The sequence below is a fragment of the Branchiostoma lanceolatum genome, chromosome 10, assembly GCF_035083965.1.
Source record: "Branchiostoma lanceolatum isolate klBraLanc5 chromosome 10, klBraLanc5.hap2, whole genome shotgun sequence".
Classification (NCBI taxonomy): Eukaryota; Metazoa; Chordata; class Leptocardii; order Amphioxiformes; family Branchiostomatidae; genus Branchiostoma; species Branchiostoma lanceolatum.
The window spans coordinates 15,937,016-15,958,979 of NC_089731.1; the positions used below are offsets into that span (position 1 = coordinate 15,937,016).

Consider the following 21,964-nt stretch of genomic DNA (forward strand, 5'->3'; position numbering starts at 1 on the left):
CAGTTCTTCCTCAGACGGATGACAAACAGAAGTCAACCAACAAAATCTGCTGTCGAGGCTTACAGAGTACAAAATGATAATGCACACTTTGCAAAACTGCTTAGAAATGTGTAGCATACGTTCTAGTTTTTTTCGTTGATTCTGAACATCTTAACGTACTCTTAAGGCATCGAAAACAGTACTTCTTGCATGTTATATTAATATTAGAATGTCCATACATTGAAAATTAAGGATTCAAAACTACTACTACCGGTAAAAACTTTGGAATTTTAAACGATTTTTTTTGTTTTGCTTGGAGACGTTTACATGAACTCCCTCTGTGGAAACTAATCACCAGTTTGAATTCGAATCGCTAGCGTCTGACACTGTCTGGACGGGTTTTCCAAGGCGATTTGTTCTTTGACTTCAAGATGGCTGGTTCTGACGAACCTATGGATACAGAGAGGTCAGAGTGGGAAGCACGCATCTTTTTGGAGGTCCTCGTGTCTTGGGCATGTGTCTAGAGTTGCAGTAAATTCAGAACTTGATGGGCGCAGACGCCGTAAAATATAACAGGAAGGATACAACGACGGCGTTAGAGAAGTGGTCATGGATCTGTTGACGTCAGGCGTTTCGATGAACAAAGTCGATGGCGTCATCCGTACTGTACTTCATAACTAAGCTCAAGTAATATATTCGTTGTGTAGGAGTTGTGAAATTAGAGGCAATCAGCATAGTCTAACTTTGGTAACAATGTGGCCGTCACTTGAGTAGTGATGAGACACGATGTCTGATCAAGCCCTTGTCAGTCGGACCAGGCTGACATAGCGTGATCGACGAACAACCTGCAGGACAATATCAATGTGCCTGCCGGCCACCAGGGTAGATGCTCAAGCACTGGTTCAACTCTGAAACAGCCTCTATTCCATGGCAGGATAGTATGATCTAATCTGTTTGACATGTATCATTGACATAAGAATTAAGTTGCTGGTGGTACTACATTTTTGTGTGGAACCATGTGTTACCAGAATACACTTTAGAGACAGGTTTGAAAAAGGGCATACGGCTTTATAATTTCATATTAGACGTTTTTTATTAAGATCTGCAATATTTGTGAGGGTAGAGGGTACAGTACATGAATGGGACGGAGTGGGGGGGAGGTTAGATGATATGCGCATGTGTAGGGCCAAAACAATACTCTGAGATAATACGTTCTGAACTCAGTGAGGAAATTGAAATTAGCATAGAGAAGATGCGTAGAGAGTATCAACTGCGCGTGCTGGGCGAGTAATCTTCGATAAAAAAAGAACACTAGAAAACCAGATCTAGAATATCAACTACACGCGTATGGCTGACTGAGAAGGGAATCTCATAGAACCCCACAGGGACACATATACATTTGCAAAAGAGTATTGTTGTTCTATTCATGTTGTAAAATAGAAATGCCGTAAAATTGGTATTTTGTCCGTAAGTACAAAAACAATCATTGACGATCTTAAGGAGCTTGGACTAACTTATCTATCTTTTAACAAGGCTCCTTCTAAAATAGATGGAAGTTCGTAAGAGAATCATCTATGGAAACCTTCTTGAAATACTGAAAAAAAACATTTCCCCTGTAATAAGAGACCATCTTGTTGTACAGACAGATACACAACGTTCCCTTTACACTCTGAATTCGTGCAAATCAGCCAATGCTATTTAAACAGATGGACATCGTTTTTATCCCAATTAATCGATGCATTCATCGACGACATCAAGCTAATAAGATGGCAAGAGTGGATAGAAAAAACTATCAAGTAAATGGGAGGTAAGATACGATGCCCTGGAAAACAGCCGAATTAGTTTATCGTTGAAAACCAACTGGAAACTGTCAGAAAACAAATAAGAAAACAACTACTTTTCCTGTACTCCCAAAGGGTTACAACAGTGTAAGAATGAGACGACCATAGAATGTGGTGAGGTGTGAGCGTCTCCTGTATGGCATGTTACAAACATTCGACGAGGAGGGATGGACTACATGCGCATACTGTGGCTGTCCCCCTGGTAGTCACAAAAGGTCAACTCACGTCTCCACTCAAGACAAATGTTAGTAGCAGGTTTCGAAAGGTACGGAACAAGAAGCATGAGATGTCAGTGGTAAGCAAACAAGCGAACAGGATTGAGACGAGTTATTAAACATTAGAAACTATGTGCTACTCCTTCGAACAACTTTCCAGTCTCTCGCATCCACTTAAGCACGACTTCACTTGGCATTGAAACGAATTAGGCATAGGAGCAATAATTACACATAATTTATGGCCTTAACATCCAGCAAACCCATCTAACTGAGCTGAACAAGCCCCCACTGAGCAAGAGGCACAGTCCCCGAAGTCTGGGTTTCCAAGAGGCTTGACAGCTTTTAACTTTTTAAACCTAACACACCCTGAGTAAGCTGGATGTTCTGCCCTTCCCAATTACCATTTGCTCCGCCACACAAATAAATATGTATTCGGAGGATTCATTGCAGCAGTTGTTCTATCAAGGGGATCACTGTGTTAACATTCTGCAGTACATGTTGAGCTGATTTCCTGGCTTCCAGATAAAGACGAGAGCCATGCATGTGCTATGCCTGGACACATCTGTCCTGCCACAATCGTCCATGGGCTGTCCTGTAGAAAAGAATGCAAGCACATCAATCACAGGATGAGATCAACACCACCATCTCCCAAAAGAAGCACAAATATACTAGAATGCCTCACTTTTCCATGGTAAAACGTGATAAAACTGTAGCAACTAAAATCTGTCAAATATTCAGACAAATAGGCTGCACAAACTAAACGGTTCATTTACATTACAGCGCTGTCGTCATAATGAAGTTGAAAGCACCGAGCTGGAGGCTAAGGTGACCGAAGTAGAAACTTCACTGTACCCACGTGCTGTACTTTTCCGTGAATCTAATCTATTGTTCCAGAGAACACAAAGAAGCCGTATGGCCTGACCATGCCACACCGGTCCGCATGTCTATAATAGGACTCGCTAACAGAAAACTGGCGTTTATATCCACAAAAACACCAACACATTTTTCTCAGCCTCCCTGTTCCACACAGAGGACAAGCTATGGTTATATAACGCTGAAATTGGCGAGAATATCGAACGTTTCCCCGGACCTCTTCAACGCCAGAACCCTCCCTTCCTCCAACATAAAGCCATCGTCTGGACGTCGTATTCCCTTAAGAAAAACGAGTTTTCCCTGAAGTTACAGCTTCTAAAGACATTGTACTAACCCAGTATAAACAGAGCCATACTATACGATAACTGCTCAAGCTTTAGACACAGTATAAGAGACACCAACACGACGAAATGCGAAGTGGTGCTCCGGCCTACCTCACCGCACAATGGCCAGTCTGGAATGCACGCTTCCTTCCACAACGCACCAAGTGACTTGCTTTGTATCCATGCGCGTGAACATCTGGAACTCTACTTAACTCCAAGTGAAAAGCAAAACCGCAGATTTTTTTTCTTTTTAATTACACACAACAGTAGACAATAGTTGAGCGGTAATTACATGGTAAGAAGTATCTACATATGCATCGGAGGTCTCCTGTCTGTGCCGCACTATTTTCTGGCGGCTCATTTGTACGTTCTGTCTGGGGAGGGTATTTGGTAGAGTCTTCTTGCATAAGAACATCACGAGGCTTGTTTAGGGGTTTTCGAAATTCCGTTCTTAACAAAAAGCCCGCAAAAATATTGTAATTGAAAGCTTATTGGAAGCACATGTAAATTGTAACATGAAAATACCGGTTGGGAACAATAAACTCTAGACTAAGTATTGACACTAGAACCAATATCACCAAACTACGAATCAGCAGTCACAAACTACGTGTCGAATCAGGAAGGCACATCCGCACACCTCTGGAGCAAAGAATTTGTCAATTTTGTAACACTACAAAATAGAACCCCTGTATTTGACCCTACTGTTACTCTCCAAGCAGAGCTAGGGTTTCGGCTGGTTTTTAACGTGTTTTTAGGCGTTTTTGTCGGGCCTTCTACTTTGTCATCGTTTTTGTTGTGCTCCAAACCCAAGCTCTGCCGGCACTGACCTCGGGGCGGGGCAAACCTATTTACTTCCATTGAAGAAAGGTGGCAGTGCTCCTCCCCGGGAACCATTAGATTGTCATTAGCGGTAACTGTTTTACTGCCCGGGATTATCACATGGCGGGAAGTGCAGAGCCGCCTCCACCCGGCCGCGCCAGCCACCCGCTGACTGCCTATTCATGCGGCCGGCTGATGTGTCAACGACCTCTGATGACCGCGAGCCAGGATGATCGCATGCTAACGTACATATATATTGAATGCTTCACAAGAAAATGTATAAGATATTCTCTGTTACGAATAAAACACATGTAATAAAAACATATAATAAAGTTTTTAACTTCAACTTGCATCAAATTACCCGAGTCTTTGCTAAATGTATGAAGAATGGGACAACAATTATGTATGTCCTTTACGTTGAGTGCGATCCCTCATGGCGTCTTGTGCAGATTGATTATCGGAGGTGAAGTTTCACAACAACAACGAACTTTGCTGCATAGGAGGCTTTAGGAAACCCCAGATGGCGTACGACGAGGGTATTAGAAGAAGGTATGTATTTTATAGATTTTGTCCTCCGTTATTTGATTTTTCCTTTTGTTGTAATGAAGTAAAATCACTTAGGGAAACAACAACAACATGGAATCCCCCCCCCCCCCACCAAAAAAAAAATGGCGCCCTGCGTATAGTATTGTGCCGTATCGAGACATTTTTTGCGATTCCACGATACTTTCGCATACACGTAACTACAGTTAGAGAGCTGTTAGTATAGGAATCGGCCGTTAGCCCGGAAGAATCGTGTTTTTCATTTTGTGCTAATGAAGTAAAATCACGTATGGAATGAACACAGGAAAGTTTTTTTTCTTCTTCAAAATGGCGCTCTGTTGTACTGTATATAACTTGTGTGCCGTGTCGAGATGTTTTGCGATTACATGATGCTTTCGTATACGAGTAACTGCAGTTAGAAACGTCATGAAGAATCGTGATTTGCTTGTGAATAACAAAAAGGAAACAGAAAAAGTTACCGATTTAGCAGACATTTTTACATGTTGATAACGTTATGTACAGTATTGGTACATTTTTCTTTTGCAAAATATAAGAAATAGATATGAATAGATATCAAAGAAATATACTATAAAGAAATAATAGTGAAAGATAGAGTTCCAGGATGGTTTGCAGGCCGCGATTGAGTGAAAATGTACATGTCTTTCTACCTTTGGTTCAAAATCAAATACAAAATGGTACCCATGGACATATGAAATTTTCTTATATAGTTTGTTTTTATATCATAATGAAGGCAGGATGACTGATACCCTTTTATTATTTGTGCAGGTTGACAACGAATTTCATGGCAGACCCCTCTGGGGAAGTGTCCAGACAGAAGATTGTTGTCATTCTGTCAGACTTTCACCTGTCAGTTCACGAAGTTGGGAAGCACCTGAAGCAAGCATTCCCCAATGTTGTTATGCATAAAGGACGGGGGTCCAAGGAGCCAAAATACAGAGGTATTTCGTCCCGCACCACGTCCACAAGATTCCAGCCATATCTGCAGTCCTCCAGTCCAACTCCATGGATGGCCCCATCTCCATCCCAGCCAACTGCAGGTCCTCTCCCATGGACTCCATCTCTATCCCAGCCAACTGCAGGTCCTCTCCCATGGACTCCATCTCTATCCCAGCCAACTGCAGGTCCTCTCCCATGGACTCCATCTCTATCCCAGCCAACTGCAGGTCCTCTCCCATGGACTCAATCTCTATCCCAGCCAACTGCAGGTCCTCTCCCATGGACTCAATCTCCATCCCAGCCAACTGCAGGTCCTCTCCCATGGACTCAATCTCCATCCCAGCCAACTGCAGGTCCTCTCCCATGGACTCAATCTCCATCCCAGCCAACTGCAGGTCCTCTCCCATGGACTCAATCTCCATCCCAGCCAAGTGCCATTCCCACACCTGCCACACTACAGAATGCCGATGTTGTCAGGCTGCTGGAAGAAAACCGGATTCTGAGAGAGCAGCTTTCTGACGCAAGGAAAGCAGCTGCTCTCCTGAATCCGGTAACCCTAGATAACCAGCTTAATTTGGAAATGAAGGCACTATGTTCCTCTACCAGTCCCTTGTCAAAACCAGTGAAAACAATTACAGATATCCGGAACTTTAGCGTGGAAGATACAACAGTCTACCTCGAGACACATGCTCCAACCCTTCATAGACTGATTGGAACACTTACATCTCCAACATACATAAGAGCATCAGGGGAAAGATCAGAATCCGTTGCCATGTTAATCATCTCCACAATCGCCAATCACCGCAGCCACCGGACCTCAGGAGTACAGACGATCATGACCCTTGGGTATTTGGCAAGGACCTGTAATGACCAGGTATGTAACCTTTACTCATTTTTTTCTTTTGTTTGTATAATTAGTCTTGATTTGGAAATATCAAAAGTCAGCTTGGCTTTGGAAAATGGAAATGTATCTAGCTCACTGGAAAGCTATTCTTACAATGGCTGTGAGACAATGTGTACATTTTTCACTCTTAAACTATAGATCTGTTTGACAGTTATATCGTAAACAGCAAACCAAAGCTCTCAAGAGTTCAAGAATTACTATCGACTGGACAAAGAATGATGAAGCCTAGTTCTTAACTGTTGTCTAATTTGAGTAGTGTTTGATAAGATAATAATCTAAGTGTAATGTTTTTATTCTACCTAGCTATTGACTCTCCTGAACCATGCCGGCGTTGGGGTGTCGTCCAGAAACGTGTGGCGAATCATTAGAGACAATGCTGCCATCGAGATGGCTGAGCCATTACCTACAGATGGTGAAATCTGGGCATATGACAATGTGAACATTATGGTGAAGGTCCAGCAGGTGCGAAAGGGTATGTTGTAAAAATTGTTTACAGTAGAATACTTTTGATATCTTTTATCTATTCACATTTATAGTGAACTTGTGACCATGTAACATAGCATATAAGAATGTATGAGCATTTGTAAGACATACATGTTAACAGTGACAAAGTGTGCATTTTTTTTATTTATTGTCCACTAATTAGTTTACTACACTTAGTTTGTTACAAATGATGAACACAAAGAAAGGGATAGAAAGATATTGTTCATTCCTGAGCATCTATATATAGTGTATCTTACAGCTTGTTTCTGCTGTGTTCAGAATGCAAACACCTTTTCAATGCAAACGTGTATTATTTCAAGGCTCAAGTATCAGGAAGTGATTTCAATTCTTTATTTTCTATTTCACATGTGGTTTCACATAATGATTTAAGTCCAGTCATGTCAGTACATGGACCAGTTTGCATGTGTTTACGTATCTAGTTTATCTTCACTATTATAGGTCATCGTTCTGAGATGAAGAACTGGACCTCTCGGATTACGGTTCCAGTGAGACACGTTCCTGATGAGGGCTTGTCAAGAGAACCGAGGGTACGAATTTTAATAAGCTGAGCAGTTAACCATTGTTCTTCTGTCCTTTCGATGCAATTCATGTCATGATTTTAAATTCATAATAAGATCATTTTTCCTCGACTTTTTCTGCCCTGCTGTGGTATAGTTACTTCCGCATTCGGTGGGTTTCACTGCGGTGTGATGAAATATACCTCCAACCTGTACATATACGGGACCCACATACAGGCTTTATAATGTGCAACCCATATATAGCGGCGTCCCGCAGGACTTGAGATGTCTGATGTTTCTTGTGCTAGTGATTCCACACTGGCCACTTACGTGTATTTCTATGTTAGATTCATACTGTACAAAGGCATGTGTTGATACATTTTTACAGGGAAGACGTGGGGACCTTAAGGCTGAGGACATTCTCCTCGATGAAGAGGAAATGGACAAGCTGGAGAAGAGATTCGGTGCCCGGATCAAGGCATTGCTTTCGAATAAGTTCAAAGCATTTGCTGCACACAAGAGGCCTCCACCAAAGAAGCGGACAAGTCCTCCCTCGAGCTACAGGCCGGTGCAGCTGATGGGAGCAAATGAGGCTACAACGGCAGACAATATTCACATACTTCGGCAGTTTGCTAAGGAGGCAGGCATGTCTGCGGATAACTGTTGGGACCAGGTTAGATATATAGTTAGATCATTTTTTTAATTTCTATATTGTGACTGATGCCATGAATGTCAGTGATGTTTTCTGTTGTTTTGTAAATATATACTCCCTGGTTCTTCATCATCAATTTGATTTGTCTGTAATTTTCCAAATCTATTGTGGACAACCTACAACCCTGTAAGTTTTAAATGCCTATGAGTATGACTGTTTAGGCACATTTGTTTTAGGCACCATTCCTGTAAGAATACCCCATTATGCATAATATAACATTGGTTTCATAACTTGTCTTTAGGAGGTAATTGGCGACCAAGCCACTTGTAAAAACATTCGCGGCGCAAGGAGGTTGAGGGAGGATGATGTGGACAGACTGGAGAGACTGGTATGGGCAAAAGAATGTCCAGGTGAGATGAGATGTTTATTTGTGCCGGTGCATTTGGAAATTCATATAAGGTTACGGGGTCTTTATGGAAACACTCCAAATTAATCAGTAGTTTTCCTTGCCACCACTTTTTGTCCATGTTTCCATTCAATGCAACCAGCTGAAATACATGTTATTATCAACAAATAATATTTTCACAGGTGACTTCCACTTCTTGTGGGAAACAGCGAGATGTATCGCTCTGGCCTACTGGTCATCGCCCAAAAATGTAGGCTCACTGGCTCATCTGAAGGATGTGGTGAACAGACGTTCTGTTGACAGTCTAGGTTTGTACTCTATGATTTTGTTCTCTCCTTACATTTTCTCCATACATTTAAATCACAGAATTCCACATAGCTGGTTATTATTACTGTGCATGCATCCTTGTAGTTATCATTATCTTGTAAGTTCATCTGTCTTATGTGTTTATTCATCTTGTAAGTTCATCTATCATATGTGTTCTGCAGCCACTGCAACAAGTAATGTAGAGGTCATGCCCATATAAGGGTATGTGAATGTATTTTCATGACAATACATGTATATCTATTTTGAATGAAATAAAATAAAATATCTATTTTGCTTTTTTCTTCCCAGGCAAAAAGTTCAATCCGTTGGACGAGTTCCTGCATCACGCTTGTGAGGCCCACCTTGAGGCGGCACTCCTTCAGCATCTTGAGATGGGGAGTCCCTCCGAAGATGTAGAAGAGATGACGGAAGAGGAGCTGGAGAGCCTCGTCCAGAGTTTCCTGGCCAAATACATCTTCAAAAGATGTTCAGCCGACAGGGTAGATGACGCGGCATTCGAGTGTACAACATCACTACTATACCATCTGATGTTGTACACAGATCTACGGCAGTGTATCAGGTGAGAAGCCCTGTTTTGTGGTTTAAGATTTTATGCATTATTGTCTGAGTTCTCATGCTGTGGTTTATTATTACAGATTGCTTTGATAAAAACAGCTTTCGCTTAGAGCAGTGACCTATGATGACAATGTTGCTTTATTGCGCATTCTGACCAGTCATTATAAAGCAGTTTTGTATTTCCTTGTGAGCAACTGTGTGCACAGTCTACTTGTCATTCAGAAAGAGCTTAAAGAATGAATGATTTCAAATCCAAGTCTGGGCCAGATGATAGAAAACATGCACATTAACATACAAATATGTGTTTCCTTCAGGGATGAAGACGGCCCAGCGGTAGTCGCCCACTGGCGGTGGTGGCTGCCAACATTCCTCGGCACCAAACGGACGCAGTACAGTACTGAAGCTGCCAATCACCTTGCCAATCTAATGGCTGACTGGTCGCCAAGAACGGCTCATGTATTGACACACAACCGTGGAGTGAACACTCACTCAAGAGAAGGGCACGGCAAACCAGTAGACATGCTGGTTGAGCACTACAACAAGTAAGTTTATTATACGTTTATTATACTACATATACACAATTTCTGGCAAGAGTGTATGAGTTATGATTTTGGCCAAGTTTGTTCAGTATCAAGTTTGAATGCAAGAAACTTCAACAGGCAACCTAACATAACTGGGGCACACAGTTAAAGTAGTTCCCAAACTTATATTGGCACATATATAGATATCAAAATGGACTTTCGAATGCAGAATGCATTTTGTTCCATAGAGCAGCTGCACCATCACTTCACAATTTACAATATTTACATTATGATTTAACATGAACTTACATCTGCATAGCATTTACATTATTAACATAGTCGTTTAAACTATAACAATACATATCCTTTTGAAGAAAAAATTAAGTGTATGAAACGTGACATGTTACATTCCTTTTTTATTCTTCTCTCCACACAAGAAGCGAGGCAATGGAGAGAAAAATTCTGCAAACAAACATTCTTCTAAAGCAGTTTTTTGTTTTTGATTTCAGGCTCCTGAAGAAAGTCTTGAAATCCTCAGGTGGGCACTTAACACTGCGCCATGCAAAGGAGGTCTCCTTGGCCGTGCCTCTCATCGACGAGGCAAGGCGCTTCTGTGACAGGGTCTTCAAGGCAAGGCAAACAGTTGGCCACACCTCACCATCCGCTGAGGCTGACATACGCTCCATGAGACAGAAGATCAGTGATGGGCTAGTGTACCAACCGACTCCAGGCAGAGTTCTGTTCTTTGGCAAAGAGTTTGACGATCCTGTCAGCAAGGGATTGAAACGCATCACAGTGGACAAATGGCTGGACAACTACCTTCACAAAGAAGATACAGACGATGAGGAAGATGCCGCAGACGCCGCGGAGGTGGATCCTGACCTTGAGGTGGATTTAGCTCTGCTTATGGATGAGTAAAAGGTATGTATTATACTATATCATTATGCTACATTGCTTATGTCTTGCAGGGCTCTCCTGACACCAGGACCCCTGGTGCGTCTTCTTGCCACTGCTATTCTGCGGCCCCTAGGTGGTGGTGCCTCTGGAAAGAGCTGGTTGATGGCAGCCAGAATTTCCTCTGCCTTGTCCTCTGGAACTCCCTTGACCTTGGTCTTCTGGAAGTCCTCGTAACAGTGTATGGCACGACACTTTGATGAGATACTAGAGATTGTCGCCTCAGCCATTATCGCCTCTGGCCCAAAAAGTCGAAGTGCTGGCCTCTCCCGATACCACTCGTCCCGCATCTCTTTCAGCTTGGCTATTAACTGGTCTTTCATTCCCGTGTCCTGGCGCTGTTTTCTGTAGGCCGTCTTTGGTTTTTCCTGGTTTTCCTGGTTTTCATCGTTTTCTACATTTCTACGTTTTGAGAAAATGAAGTTCAAATGACTTGGATTTTCAGGGTCGATCTGATCATCTTCAGGGCTACAACAGTTTTCAGGCTGATCCTCCAAGTCCTGGCCCAAGTGTTTCAGTAGTTCCTCTCGTAGGCAGCCCTTGGATTGTGCAAAGGAAACAACCTCTTGGTCTGCTTGCTTGAAGTCAGCTTTACCATAGAAAATGGTAGCACAAGCCTGGTCACCGTTTCGGCCAGCCCTCCCTATTTCCTGAAACAAAAATCAATCGTTTGTCTCAGGTAATTTCTTAGGTGAGATATAAAGAAAATTATAAAAAAATTATAGAAAATGTTATGTTATGGCCATGTTAATTTAAATGCTTGTTTCCTGGTTGTTCTTCGCTTGGTATTCTTAGTATCACACTAAACATTCCAGTCTTGATCACATTTCAAACAGTGAATGATTGAAAAAAAGCTATGAAATGGCAGAGGTCAATTTCAATACGTAGGATAAATACATGGGTTATACATATACGTACATACTGGTACAACTTACCTGATACAGCTGCCCAATGGTAGTGGGCACATGGTATACAACCACCCCATGCACATCTGGAATGTCGATGCCCTGTGTGACATACATAAGTATGCATTAGCATTATACACAATAGTTCATTCTAGTAGTTCTAGTATTGTTTTTGATGACTGAGTTTGTGGGTTTGTGTTTTTGCTTCCTATCCAAGAAGCCACATCATATGGAGGGCATGGGGTGCTTTTAACAGTTGATATAGAGGAAGGTCAAAAGGTCATAGGCAGGAAGCGGGGTGAACTTTATGAAACTGCTTTTAGCTAATACAGCAAAATTTAACATAATCAGATTTAAAACTAACAAAAGTTTAGGTAGGAATCATGTGATGAATGACCAGAATCTATTTACCATTTTCCATTATTCTGGTGTAAGCACCACATGATTTCCTACTAAGATATTAAAAAAGTATTGTCCTACCATGCCAAAAGCAACAGTGGCCACCACCACTCTTATGGTGCCAATCCTGAACCCCTCCAGGATCTCATCCCTGGCCTTGGTGGAAATCTCAGCATGAAATGCTCTCACTACTTTTCTCTTTGAATGACTGCATGGTTTCCGGATGACTTTCCACAGCTCCATGCACCTGTTCTTGGTGCCAGCGTAGACAAGGTGTTTTTTCACATCCTCCACCCTCTCAGCAGAGACCAGGTGCTGGATTAGAGGCTGGAGGTCTCCCTGTTTGATAAAGGTTAAAAATTGGCATGTAACATGACCATACACAACATAACAGTATCAGAGTGCATGGTATACTTTTGTTTATTCCTTACTTAATCATGGTTGTATAGTTTCAAATGAGGAGTTGAGCAATTGACCCTTTCCACATGTCTTTAAAACTTTTGATAACTCTTCTTAAAGAAGCTGTCAAAGATCATAAGGCATAGGTATTGTCTTGAGGCCTTTTTTAATGTCAGTTTTACTGTTTCCTTCATAAAGTTGGCAGATAAATTAGATTTGAATGTTTGAGCAAAAAAACTTACCTTTGTACTTTTGATGCTTTTCACCTGAAGGTGGATGTTAGGCCTGTCCAAGCTGCCCTTCACAACGACGGGCTTGTCCATGTGGAGGGTGCTCTTCACAGTCTCCAAGACAGCAGGGGTAGCCGTGGCAGTCAAGGCCATAAATGGCACTTTCAGAGACAAGAGGGCACGGAGGCTGCCTAGTTCCTTGAAGTCCTTCCGGAAGGCATCACCCCTTATTGATGAAATAACATGCACACTTTCATTTTGTTTATATTAATTCCAAGGACTTCTAGGAGTATTAAAAAGAAGAGAACTATAGAGAAGGTTGGCTTTTGCAACTATTTTTAGAGCTCCCCTCCCCCCCATTATGATTTGATATTGTGTATTTGCATTCTTTATTTTTCAGTTTCATGTATAACTACCATAAGACAAGTGTTATAGTGCAAAATTGTGTCAGTGGGCATGCTTCTAAGCCTCTTGAACTATTAACTGTCTAGCTCATTTATTGCTTTATTCCAAAATTTCTACAAAATTTCATTATATCACTTGTGTAAAAGTATCATGGATCACACAAGGAAGATTGTTTGAGATTTGAAAACATGTTGGCACAATGTTTATTCTGTACCATGACCCAAGCTTTACTTCATTCCCACCATGGCAAGCCAAGATAGCTATATCTAATTTCTTATCTAGTTCAACAGATGCAATAGTGATCCAGCCTTTACAGTAAAGCAATAATTTATTTTGTCAGTAATATTAATAACTTACCATTCATGTATGCAATGTGCCTCATCCACAGCTATGAGAGCTATCGGGAGGGGAGGGTTCTGTACAAGCTGCCTTCCCTCGTGTGAAACAGCTTGCTCTGGCGCCATGAAAACTGTGGTGGAAGTCACATTAAGTTACTTTATTAGTGTTACACAAACTTGTAAGCACATGTAATGCATTGTAGAATGTATCTATGACTCAGGTTCATATCCTATTTGTGACCAATGCTAAAGTCGTGTTTGTTTTCATTCGAGGCACATGTAACTGTTTGCATTGAAGAATGTGTCTATGACTCAGGTGTTTATCCTTTTGTGACCAATGCCAAAGTTGTGTTTGTTTTCATTTGAAGCACATGTAATGCATTGAAGAATGTGTCTATGACTCAGGTGTTTATCCTTTTGTGACCAATGCCAAAGTTGTGTTTGTTTTCATTCGAAGCACATGTAATGCATTGAAGAATGTATCTATGACTCAGGTGTTTATCCTTTTGTGACCAATGCCAAAGTTGTGTTTGTTTTCATTCGAAGCACATGTAATGCATTGAAGAATGTATCTATGACTCAGGTGTTTATCCTTTTTGTGTCCAGTGCAAAGGTTGTGTTTGTTTTTCGTCTGAATTATTTTTATTTTGCCTACTCAATTCAAGAGGACAGACGGACCTACCAGCACACGTTTTAAAAAAGACCATGTACCACTTTATCCAACGTTATTTTTGAACATTTTTTTTCTGTCATACCTGAAACCAACTGATGTGGTAACACTGTAATAATCGTAAACCTGTGGTGTGGATAAAAGAATACACAGTAGTCTTTTTGTATCCAAATATGTATACAGTATTTGCGTTGCTTACCAAGTCGAACATTGTCCTGCGGTGTGTTCATATATCGTAGAATATCCTCAGGTGTCTTCAGATGTACTCCTTTATACCCAGAGGATCTCTCATATCGGTGTATCTGAAATAAAAAAAACGTTATGTATAAAGAGTATGTTCAGTAATACTAATTCAGTACATTGTTTTCAGTTACTTTTTCAGTGGTATAGACAAAACAAACATACAATGGCAAAGTGTCAATCCATTATAATGTCAGTGGCGAACTTCTTCTATTTATGTAACAGTATAATTCTATGTAGCAGCAAGCATTGTAGCAGTAAGTTAATTCCATTCAGAAAAACATCACTGTTATTCATGTGCGCAAGGGAATACAAAATTGGAAGAAAAAACAGTTACTAGGAAAAGTGGGGGAACTTCCTTTTTTTTAGTTGAGAGTGTCATCCTTATTCCTACTATTTCCTATCAGCTATATCCCCCCAAAAAATCTTCGAAGTTTCGATCAAGTGGAGACAATGTATCTACATGTATCGGCATAGTGGGGAGGGGGGCGTACTACGGCTACTAAACTACGGCAGTCGGCACGGCGTCGTAACGTTTTTGTATGTATTTGTATCAAACATTTCGTAAGTATTTAATGCTGATATGACTTACCTGATCTTTGACGAGTGCAATGAGAGGAGATATCACAACAACGATGGAAGGTTGCAGTAGAATGTTCGGAAGAATTTGATAGCATAAACTCTTCCCGTGGCCGGTCGCGAGTCCAACGAACGTATCTTTTCCTGACACGGCGGCCAAGATGGCCTCGAGTTGAGACTCCTTTAGACTTGGGAAACCCCAGAGGTCGTTTGCTGCTCGCTGGGCTCTTCCTTCCATTTGAAGGTAAGTAAATAACGTACGAAAACAAACGAAAATACAACGCAGAAGAGGTTTAAATGCCGCAGCCCAGCTGGTGGTGACACAGAGACCGTTAGATTCGGGTCAGTGGCCACGACCGTTAGACGGGCCGGAAGTTCTGCGGCGCGGGGGGGAGAGATTCCCGTCCCTGGTCTGGCACGCTTAGCACTTACTTGTGAAACGCTTGTAATGTGTTAGAGTGATTAGGTTTATTAGGCATTGATCAGTGCGTCTGCCGGCAGAGCTTGGGTTTGGAGCACAACAAAAACGATGACAAAGTAGAAGGCCCGACAAAAACGCCTAAAAACACGTTAAAAACCAGCCGAAACCCTAGCTCTGCTTGGAGAGTACCTACTGTAACTAAGGCACGAGTCTTGACAGCCGACATCTGGGCGGCTGACCTGAGCCCCTCCTGGGCCTGCCCCGCGCGCCCGGCTGGGTATGCTAATGTGGCACGCGGAATCCCCCGGCCCTACGGACCATTCCATTTTAAGGAAAATGGGTAGGGAAAGGTTGTTGAACAGGGAAATAATGACGTATTTTACCCACGTGAACAAGATGGCCGCCCGGGTTGTTTTGGTAAGATTTCTACAGTTATGTGAGTGTTTTTTGTAAGTGTTACGTAGATTCAGACCGCTGATTGAACCCTGGAGGATACAACGTAGTCTTTGGATTTGAGTGGTTGATTTAATAAAGCAAAAATATCGTTTAATTACTTTGGTCTTGTGATTTGTTCTAAAGATTAGCGGCCCCCCTCCCCAACAAGCTACTAGTATAAGAGGTACTTATATGCATTTGTGTTCTTGTAGAAATAATCCGATAGTATACTTCCCCGTCCTGGGAAGGAATAACTGACAAGTGTTGTGACCTCGTAACGAAAGGGGCAGACAGACATGATTGCGCGCGCATTTTGAGACAGAACTGGTAACGTTTTTGTGGGAAGTGGCTGCTCTTAGATATTCTGGCGTGTGAGAGGTTCTTTTCTATTAATTCTAAGCTATTGTTGTGGCGTACGATCACTACAAAATGCGCTACAGTTGCAGCGTTGTTATCCTATGGTTACTGTTAATGGCTGGAGACGTTGAAGTAAATCCTGGACCAGGACAGCCATACGCCACATCAAACTTCTTCAACTTCAGCATCAGAGGTTTCCAGCAACGTGGGGTACATCACCACCAACAGCAGCAACATGTACTACAACAGCAGCAGCAGCAACAACAGCAGCAACAACATGTACTACAACAGCAGCAGCATCATGCACTACAACAGCAACAACAACAACAACAACAGCAGCAACATGTACTACAACAGCAGCAGCAACAACAACAGCAGCAACAGATGTACCAGCAGGGGCCAGTGTTGTACATTCCAGTACAACAGCCTCCACAAGCATCTCAGGCAGCTCTGCATGAGGAGAGACGGAAACGTTTAGACGCAGAAGAGAGAGCTAGGGATTTTGAACGAAGATTAGAAGAATGTAGGTCAAATGGCGAAGATGCAGAAAGAGCAGTTCGAGAAGAGAGAGCAAGAGTTGCAGATTTAATACAACAACTCCAGGCTCAAGAAGAGGAACATCTTAGAGAAGTAAATGCACTCAAGGAGAGGATCAATGCCAAGAAGACCCAAGCCAAGTCCAGAGTAAGAAGTCACCGTAAAATGGGCTCAAAGACACCATCTAGCCAGCTGCAGCCGAGAGGGGCTAGGAAGAGAAAGGAAACTTATCAACAGAGGCTTTTTGAAACGTTTAACTCTTTCAACTCGGAGGTTAAAAGAGCAAAGGTAATAAGATCCTCATCATTTCTCAACATTCAAGCCTTACCTGATCATGGAAAACCATACTTTGCCATATGTATTTTAATGTAGATTTTGTTTGTTTGAACCTTTGTTTATTCATGATAAGCTCAGATATGGGGGAGATAGTGATATTCATTTTAACCAGGTTCAATATCATTTCTAAAACTTAGTCCATCTGCAACACAGGTGGAGCTGACACTAGAAGGTGAAGACAAACCCCACAAGGTCACCTGGCCAAAGAGGAACACCCAACCACAAGGCCCACCTCAGCATGGAGAGAGAACACCAGCTGAGAAAACCCTGCATATACAGAAGTGGCTCAGGATCAAGGACAAATTTGTCATTTCTGATGTGGGATATCATGAGATCAGAATGATGTCCCCAGAGACTGTGCCACCTCTGTACAAACTTGGGGATGAGAAGAAAGAGCAGAACAAGATGATTGGAATCACCACAGACAAAGAGGTAAGATTACTATTCAAAAAAGTCAACAATTTCCTGTGACAAAACATTGCCATGCCGCATCTTAACAAAAACTGCACAATTGCATTTCACTTCAGTTTATCTGTTTTCCTGCATTGTAGGCATGCAACATGGCGCGGCGGTCAGTGAGGGAGCTGCTAACCTTCCTTCTCCGCCACCCAAAACACAAAGATTGTGGAGACCAAATATCTGTTCGATTCTCTGGAGATGGCAGACAGGTGACTCGGAACAACAGGATTGGTGCAGTTATGGGCACTCTCCGGATCATCCCAAACAGGGATACCATCGATGAGAACACGGAGAGTGCCCAGCTGCACCACACCATAGACGAGGAAGCCTGCATATTTGTATACGAAGGTGAGAGTTTTAAGACATTTGTGGCATACATAAAACCTCTCTTGCCAACCTGCTCTGAATTGGAGTTTGGATGAAATTAAGCCCACCTGCCTCATCATAAACGTTTTGATTGAATGAAAAAAACACACAATGCGATCAATAATGTTACGTATCCTTTGATGTTCCTAGGAGGAGAGGACCACGATACACAGCAGAGGACCGCAGCCCTTGTTTACAAGGAAATAGAAGATATTGGGAAGAATGGCCTAGTCATTGATGATAAGCTCATCAAAGTCAAATGGTATGCAGTGTTTCTTGATTTTACTAAGTAGATGGATTTCATGTATTTTTTGCTGCCATGTGTACAAACTTAGAAGTCTATCATCAAAATACAGCAAGTAGTAGCCATTAGACTGGAAAGTATGCTTGCCACTGAAGAAACAAATCGGGATATTCAAATTTTTGTATCATGGTTTATCAAAACATGATTTCTCCCTGTGCAAATTCAAGGTTCCTAACAGCAGATTGGAAGTTCCTAGCAACATTGTTGGGCCTGAACCAGGCGAGTAGCAAGAACTTCTGTATTTGGTGCCACTGCACCAAGAAGGAAATCTGCAATTTCAACAGTAAGTACCCATAATCATGTTACAATATCTTATATATGAAGATGTTTCCATGCTGTACATATATACATTGTGGTACATTAGCTGACCAAAAATCTCGGCTACGATATACCATGGTGTTAGATTTCTAAATGCAATCTTCTACTGTGTTTTCAAACTGAATGTTTGAGACATGACAAAGTATGGTAAAACATGAGAATGATACACATTTCTGATTTATCTGCACAGTCGATGATTGGGACATACAGAGGCGCCCTGGGGATCACACAACATACATTGGCAAGAGAGACCACAGGGGGCATATTCTGCCACCATTACTACACTTGCCATCTGAAGTCATTGTTCCAGACGTTCTACATTGTGTATGTATTTGGTGGGAACTTGTAGATAATCGATTTTTGAAATGTTACTTCTTTCTTTCTTTTATCAAATATCAATATCAATACTAAACCTTATGCCTTTTACAGGGTATGCGAGTCCGGGGCAAGATGTTTAATCAGGTAGCAAAACAACCTTTTTTCAATGTTGTTTTCAATTTGATATTTGTGCTATGTACTAATGACTTTTCAGCACTGTCTTGATAGCATCATAATGTGAATTCTACCTTAAATACAGGTTGTTGTGTGGGCGATTAACCAGCGGAGGATAGAGCAGCTGGTGAGGGCGATGAAGGAGATTGGCGTGCCCTTCAGAATCATGGAAGGGGCTGGAGACGATGGGAAGGGATCAGTGAAAACATGGACGCAGCTGAATGGTACGGTTGATGACCCAGTATGTTTTATATGTTCTTAAACATTTCAATCAAATTTCCCAACTAAAGTATCAAATTCGCAGAGACATGGGCTAACACTGATTTCATTTACAGCAAAACAACTGGAGCGAGTCTTCGCGAAGCTCAACCTTAATGCTGTGCTTACAGACAGGTGGAGCCCTAGAGGGCTGACTATAGCCAGCCTGTCTGTGGCGAAGCTTAAGGTCGAGCTTCGAAAACATGGATTGCCCGAAACTGGCTTGAAGGCTGCTCTTGTGGAGAGGTTATCCAGGTTCCTCGAAAGTGATCAGGTACGTGGGAAAAATTTGGTACTATGCAGTATGTGGAGATTTTGTCAATACCTAGTTTTGGCATCTGTTCACATATACATGTATTGAATAGTAGAAACAATTTTTTTTTCAGATTCCCCTTCCAGAGGATGAAGAAGATGATGAGGAGTCCAACCCAATTCTCATAGTTGCGAACATCATCCAACTGTGGAAAGTAAGCTATATCCACTTCTAATGCTCCAATTTCTGTAATTCTAATTCAAGATCGAAAGCAGACACAGCATATGTTATTGCTATCCATCTGTAATCAATATGCTGACATTTACAGGACTTTGAGGTGCTGGCAGTGGCCATGAAGTCTAGCCCAGGCGAGGAGGGCTACCTGACGCCTTCTTCCTTCAAGGAACAGGCGGTCAAGTGGGGAAAATTCTTCCGCCTGGCTACATTTGATGAAGTAAGTTAAACCACATAATGATGTAGCCAGAAAACTGATTTGAAACCATTACAATTGCAATAGTTGTCACTGTTACTTATTGCCCAAGAATATTAATCCTTATATTTCCTTTGTTTTACCTCTTTCAGCATGTTACACCATATATACATACTTTGGTGTACCATATTCCACAGTTCTTGTCAAAGTATAAGTTCATCAATGATCTCTCCTGTGAAAGCGTTGAGCAGGTATGTGTTATATTTTACATTTGAATTAGTAAGAGATAACTAATTGTATACAATTGTTTGCACTTTTGAGATGTTCTACTATGTACATATGTTCATGTAAAAATAATTAAAAAACAAGTGTTATTTTCCGCTTAGAAAAACCACACACAAAACCGGAGATTTCATCACGGAAGCCAGAGGAGTGGCAGGGGCAGCACATGGACAACACAGGTATGATGATGTCTGCACTGCATTTCCTTTCATTTCCTGTGAAGCAAGTGACAGAAGACACAAATTGTAATGACCATACTGTACAAATAGTGCAAATTGTAACGTTTTAAATCTGATTTTTACAGGTTATGGAATATGAAAACAGAGACTTGTTTGCCGTGCTCAATGGCCTAGACAGGACGAAAGCTAATATGGGCCCAAATGCTTCCCAGCGAAAAGCCACCTTGCCAGGTTTGTCAGATTTGGAATACCATTTTACCTAGGTACCATTATATTTCAACTACATGTAGCTGCCCTGTCTTCCACACTAGAAAAAGAGTGTAGAATTGTTGTGTATCATCCATATATAGTGTTCCAGCCTGTCATTCATTTTACTTGGGTGACATTAAACATTGGCTGTTCCATAAATCTCACTGCTGTACACATCACAAAATAATGCCCCTAATAGAATGAGTGGGATGCCATTAATCTGGTATAGATTGATAAACTGTTTTTTTTTTAACTTTTAGCAGAAGAACAGCAGGTGCTGGAAGAGGATGAAGTGGAACGGTTCGAAGAGGACGACGATGACGAGTCTTAACTTGAAGGGACCAGTACTGTAGATACTCTTATAGTGTACCTGTTTGGGTGGAGGGTGTTTATCAGCTCTCTTGTAAGCAGTAGGGAAATCCAGCCGTCGTCAATGTGTTGTTTCTCCTGTAAATATTCAAACATATAATTGTGAATGAGAAAACATGTATTTTGTGGAATACTGTCTGTATGGACTGATTGTTTAAGCAGTGATTATGTATTGAATGTGTTTTTTTTTATTATTGTAATGTTGTTTGTTATGTATGTGAGTTTGATAGATATGATTACCTTTGGACAGCATTCTGGTGGCCTGAGCCTCTCAGCCCTCTTGTGCGTGCACCTGGGGCAAGCAGTGTGGTCATATCTGACCACTGGTCTGTAGCCCCAGGTGACACGCACGGCTGTGACGAGGACGACAGAGGATGACTTCAGAGGTTTCCGATGCCACCCTCTGCCTAGGACGGGGATGAGCTCCCTTGGATGGCAGGAGAATGTCTCTGGTTGCCCAGAGACTCCTGCCATCCAACCCACTATGCTCAGCTGACGAAAGTGCTGAAATGAGAAAAATGCAGGTGGCTAAGAGCAAACAACATTCTGTTTATTAAATTGTATTGTAAATCTATGTTTATATGATATTGTAATAATGTATATATTGCTATAATGGAAGCAAAAAAGGACTTGTGTATATATATACCTTATCAAAATCTGCCCGTGGGAAGGGGATGGTCAGGCTGGCCTTGCTGGTATACTGGCCAGCCTTGTCGCTGCACTGCCCTATGGCAGTGAGGATTGCAGTCCTCAAATACTGGATACAGGGTGGGTCCTCTTGAGTCCCCCCAGCTCCCTTCCCCAGAGCAGTGGCCTCCCTGTGATGGTGAAGGTAGGCCTCCAACTCTGGGTTTTGTTGGAGGGGGACCCAAGAATGCTGCTGC

The 21,964-nt window shown here is 41.9% G+C and overlaps 3 protein-coding genes and 1 long non-coding RNA gene across 4 annotated transcripts; 2 read left to right on the top strand and 2 right to left on the bottom strand.

Moving 5' to 3' along the window:
• The first annotated feature begins 4,486 nt into the window (after nucleotides 1-4,486).
• Nucleotides 4,487-14,390, top strand: LOC136443499 (uncharacterized). Its single transcript, XM_066440767.1, has 11 exons — nucleotides 4,487-4,599; nucleotides 5,380-6,424; nucleotides 6,758-6,926; nucleotides 7,397-7,485; nucleotides 7,844-8,128; nucleotides 8,409-8,517; nucleotides 8,696-8,821; nucleotides 9,129-9,399; nucleotides 9,710-9,937; nucleotides 10,426-10,837; nucleotides 12,846-14,390. Exons 1-10 carry the CDS (start codon nucleotides 4,571-4,573, stop codon nucleotides 10,832-10,834), a joined length of 2,760 nt encoding a protein of 919 aa, XP_066296864.1. The 5' UTR covers nucleotides 4,487-4,570; the 3' UTR covers nucleotides 10,835-10,837; nucleotides 12,846-14,390.
• LOC136443500 (ATP-dependent helicase wrn-1-like) lies at nucleotides 10,833-15,646 on the bottom strand. The gene is made up of 7 exons (XM_066440769.1): nucleotides 15,049-15,646; nucleotides 14,416-14,518; nucleotides 13,566-13,677; nucleotides 12,816-13,029; nucleotides 12,256-12,513; nucleotides 11,806-11,877; nucleotides 10,833-11,520 (listed from the first exon to the last, which is right to left on the bottom strand). The coding sequence occupies exons 1-7, from the start codon at nucleotides 15,271-15,273 to the stop codon at nucleotides 10,858-10,860; spliced, it is 1,647 nt and encodes a 548-aa protein (XP_066296866.1). The 5' UTR covers nucleotides 15,274-15,646; the 3' UTR covers nucleotides 10,833-10,857.
• A 1,499-nt stretch (nucleotides 15,647-17,145) lies between these two features.
• Nucleotides 17,146-21,086, top strand: LOC136443704 (uncharacterized). Its single transcript, XM_066441054.1, has 14 exons — nucleotides 17,146-17,553; nucleotides 17,673-17,928; nucleotides 18,097-18,208; nucleotides 18,418-18,533; nucleotides 18,759-18,892; nucleotides 18,998-19,030; nucleotides 19,146-19,284; nucleotides 19,396-19,592; nucleotides 19,705-19,785; nucleotides 19,900-20,025; nucleotides 20,154-20,252; nucleotides 20,388-20,462; nucleotides 20,588-20,693; nucleotides 20,972-21,086. Exons 1-14 carry the CDS (start codon nucleotides 17,461-17,463, stop codon nucleotides 21,040-21,042), a joined length of 1,638 nt encoding a protein of 545 aa, XP_066297151.1. The 5' UTR covers nucleotides 17,146-17,460; the 3' UTR covers nucleotides 21,043-21,086.
• Nucleotides 20,388-21,426, bottom strand: LOC136443705 (uncharacterized). Its single transcript, XR_010757194.1, has 3 exons — nucleotides 21,321-21,426; nucleotides 21,082-21,158; nucleotides 20,388-20,498 (listed from the first exon to the last, which is right to left on the bottom strand). It is a non-coding gene; the product is annotated as an uncharacterized lncRNA (long non-coding RNA).
• Nucleotides 21,427-21,964: the final 538 nt, after the last annotated feature.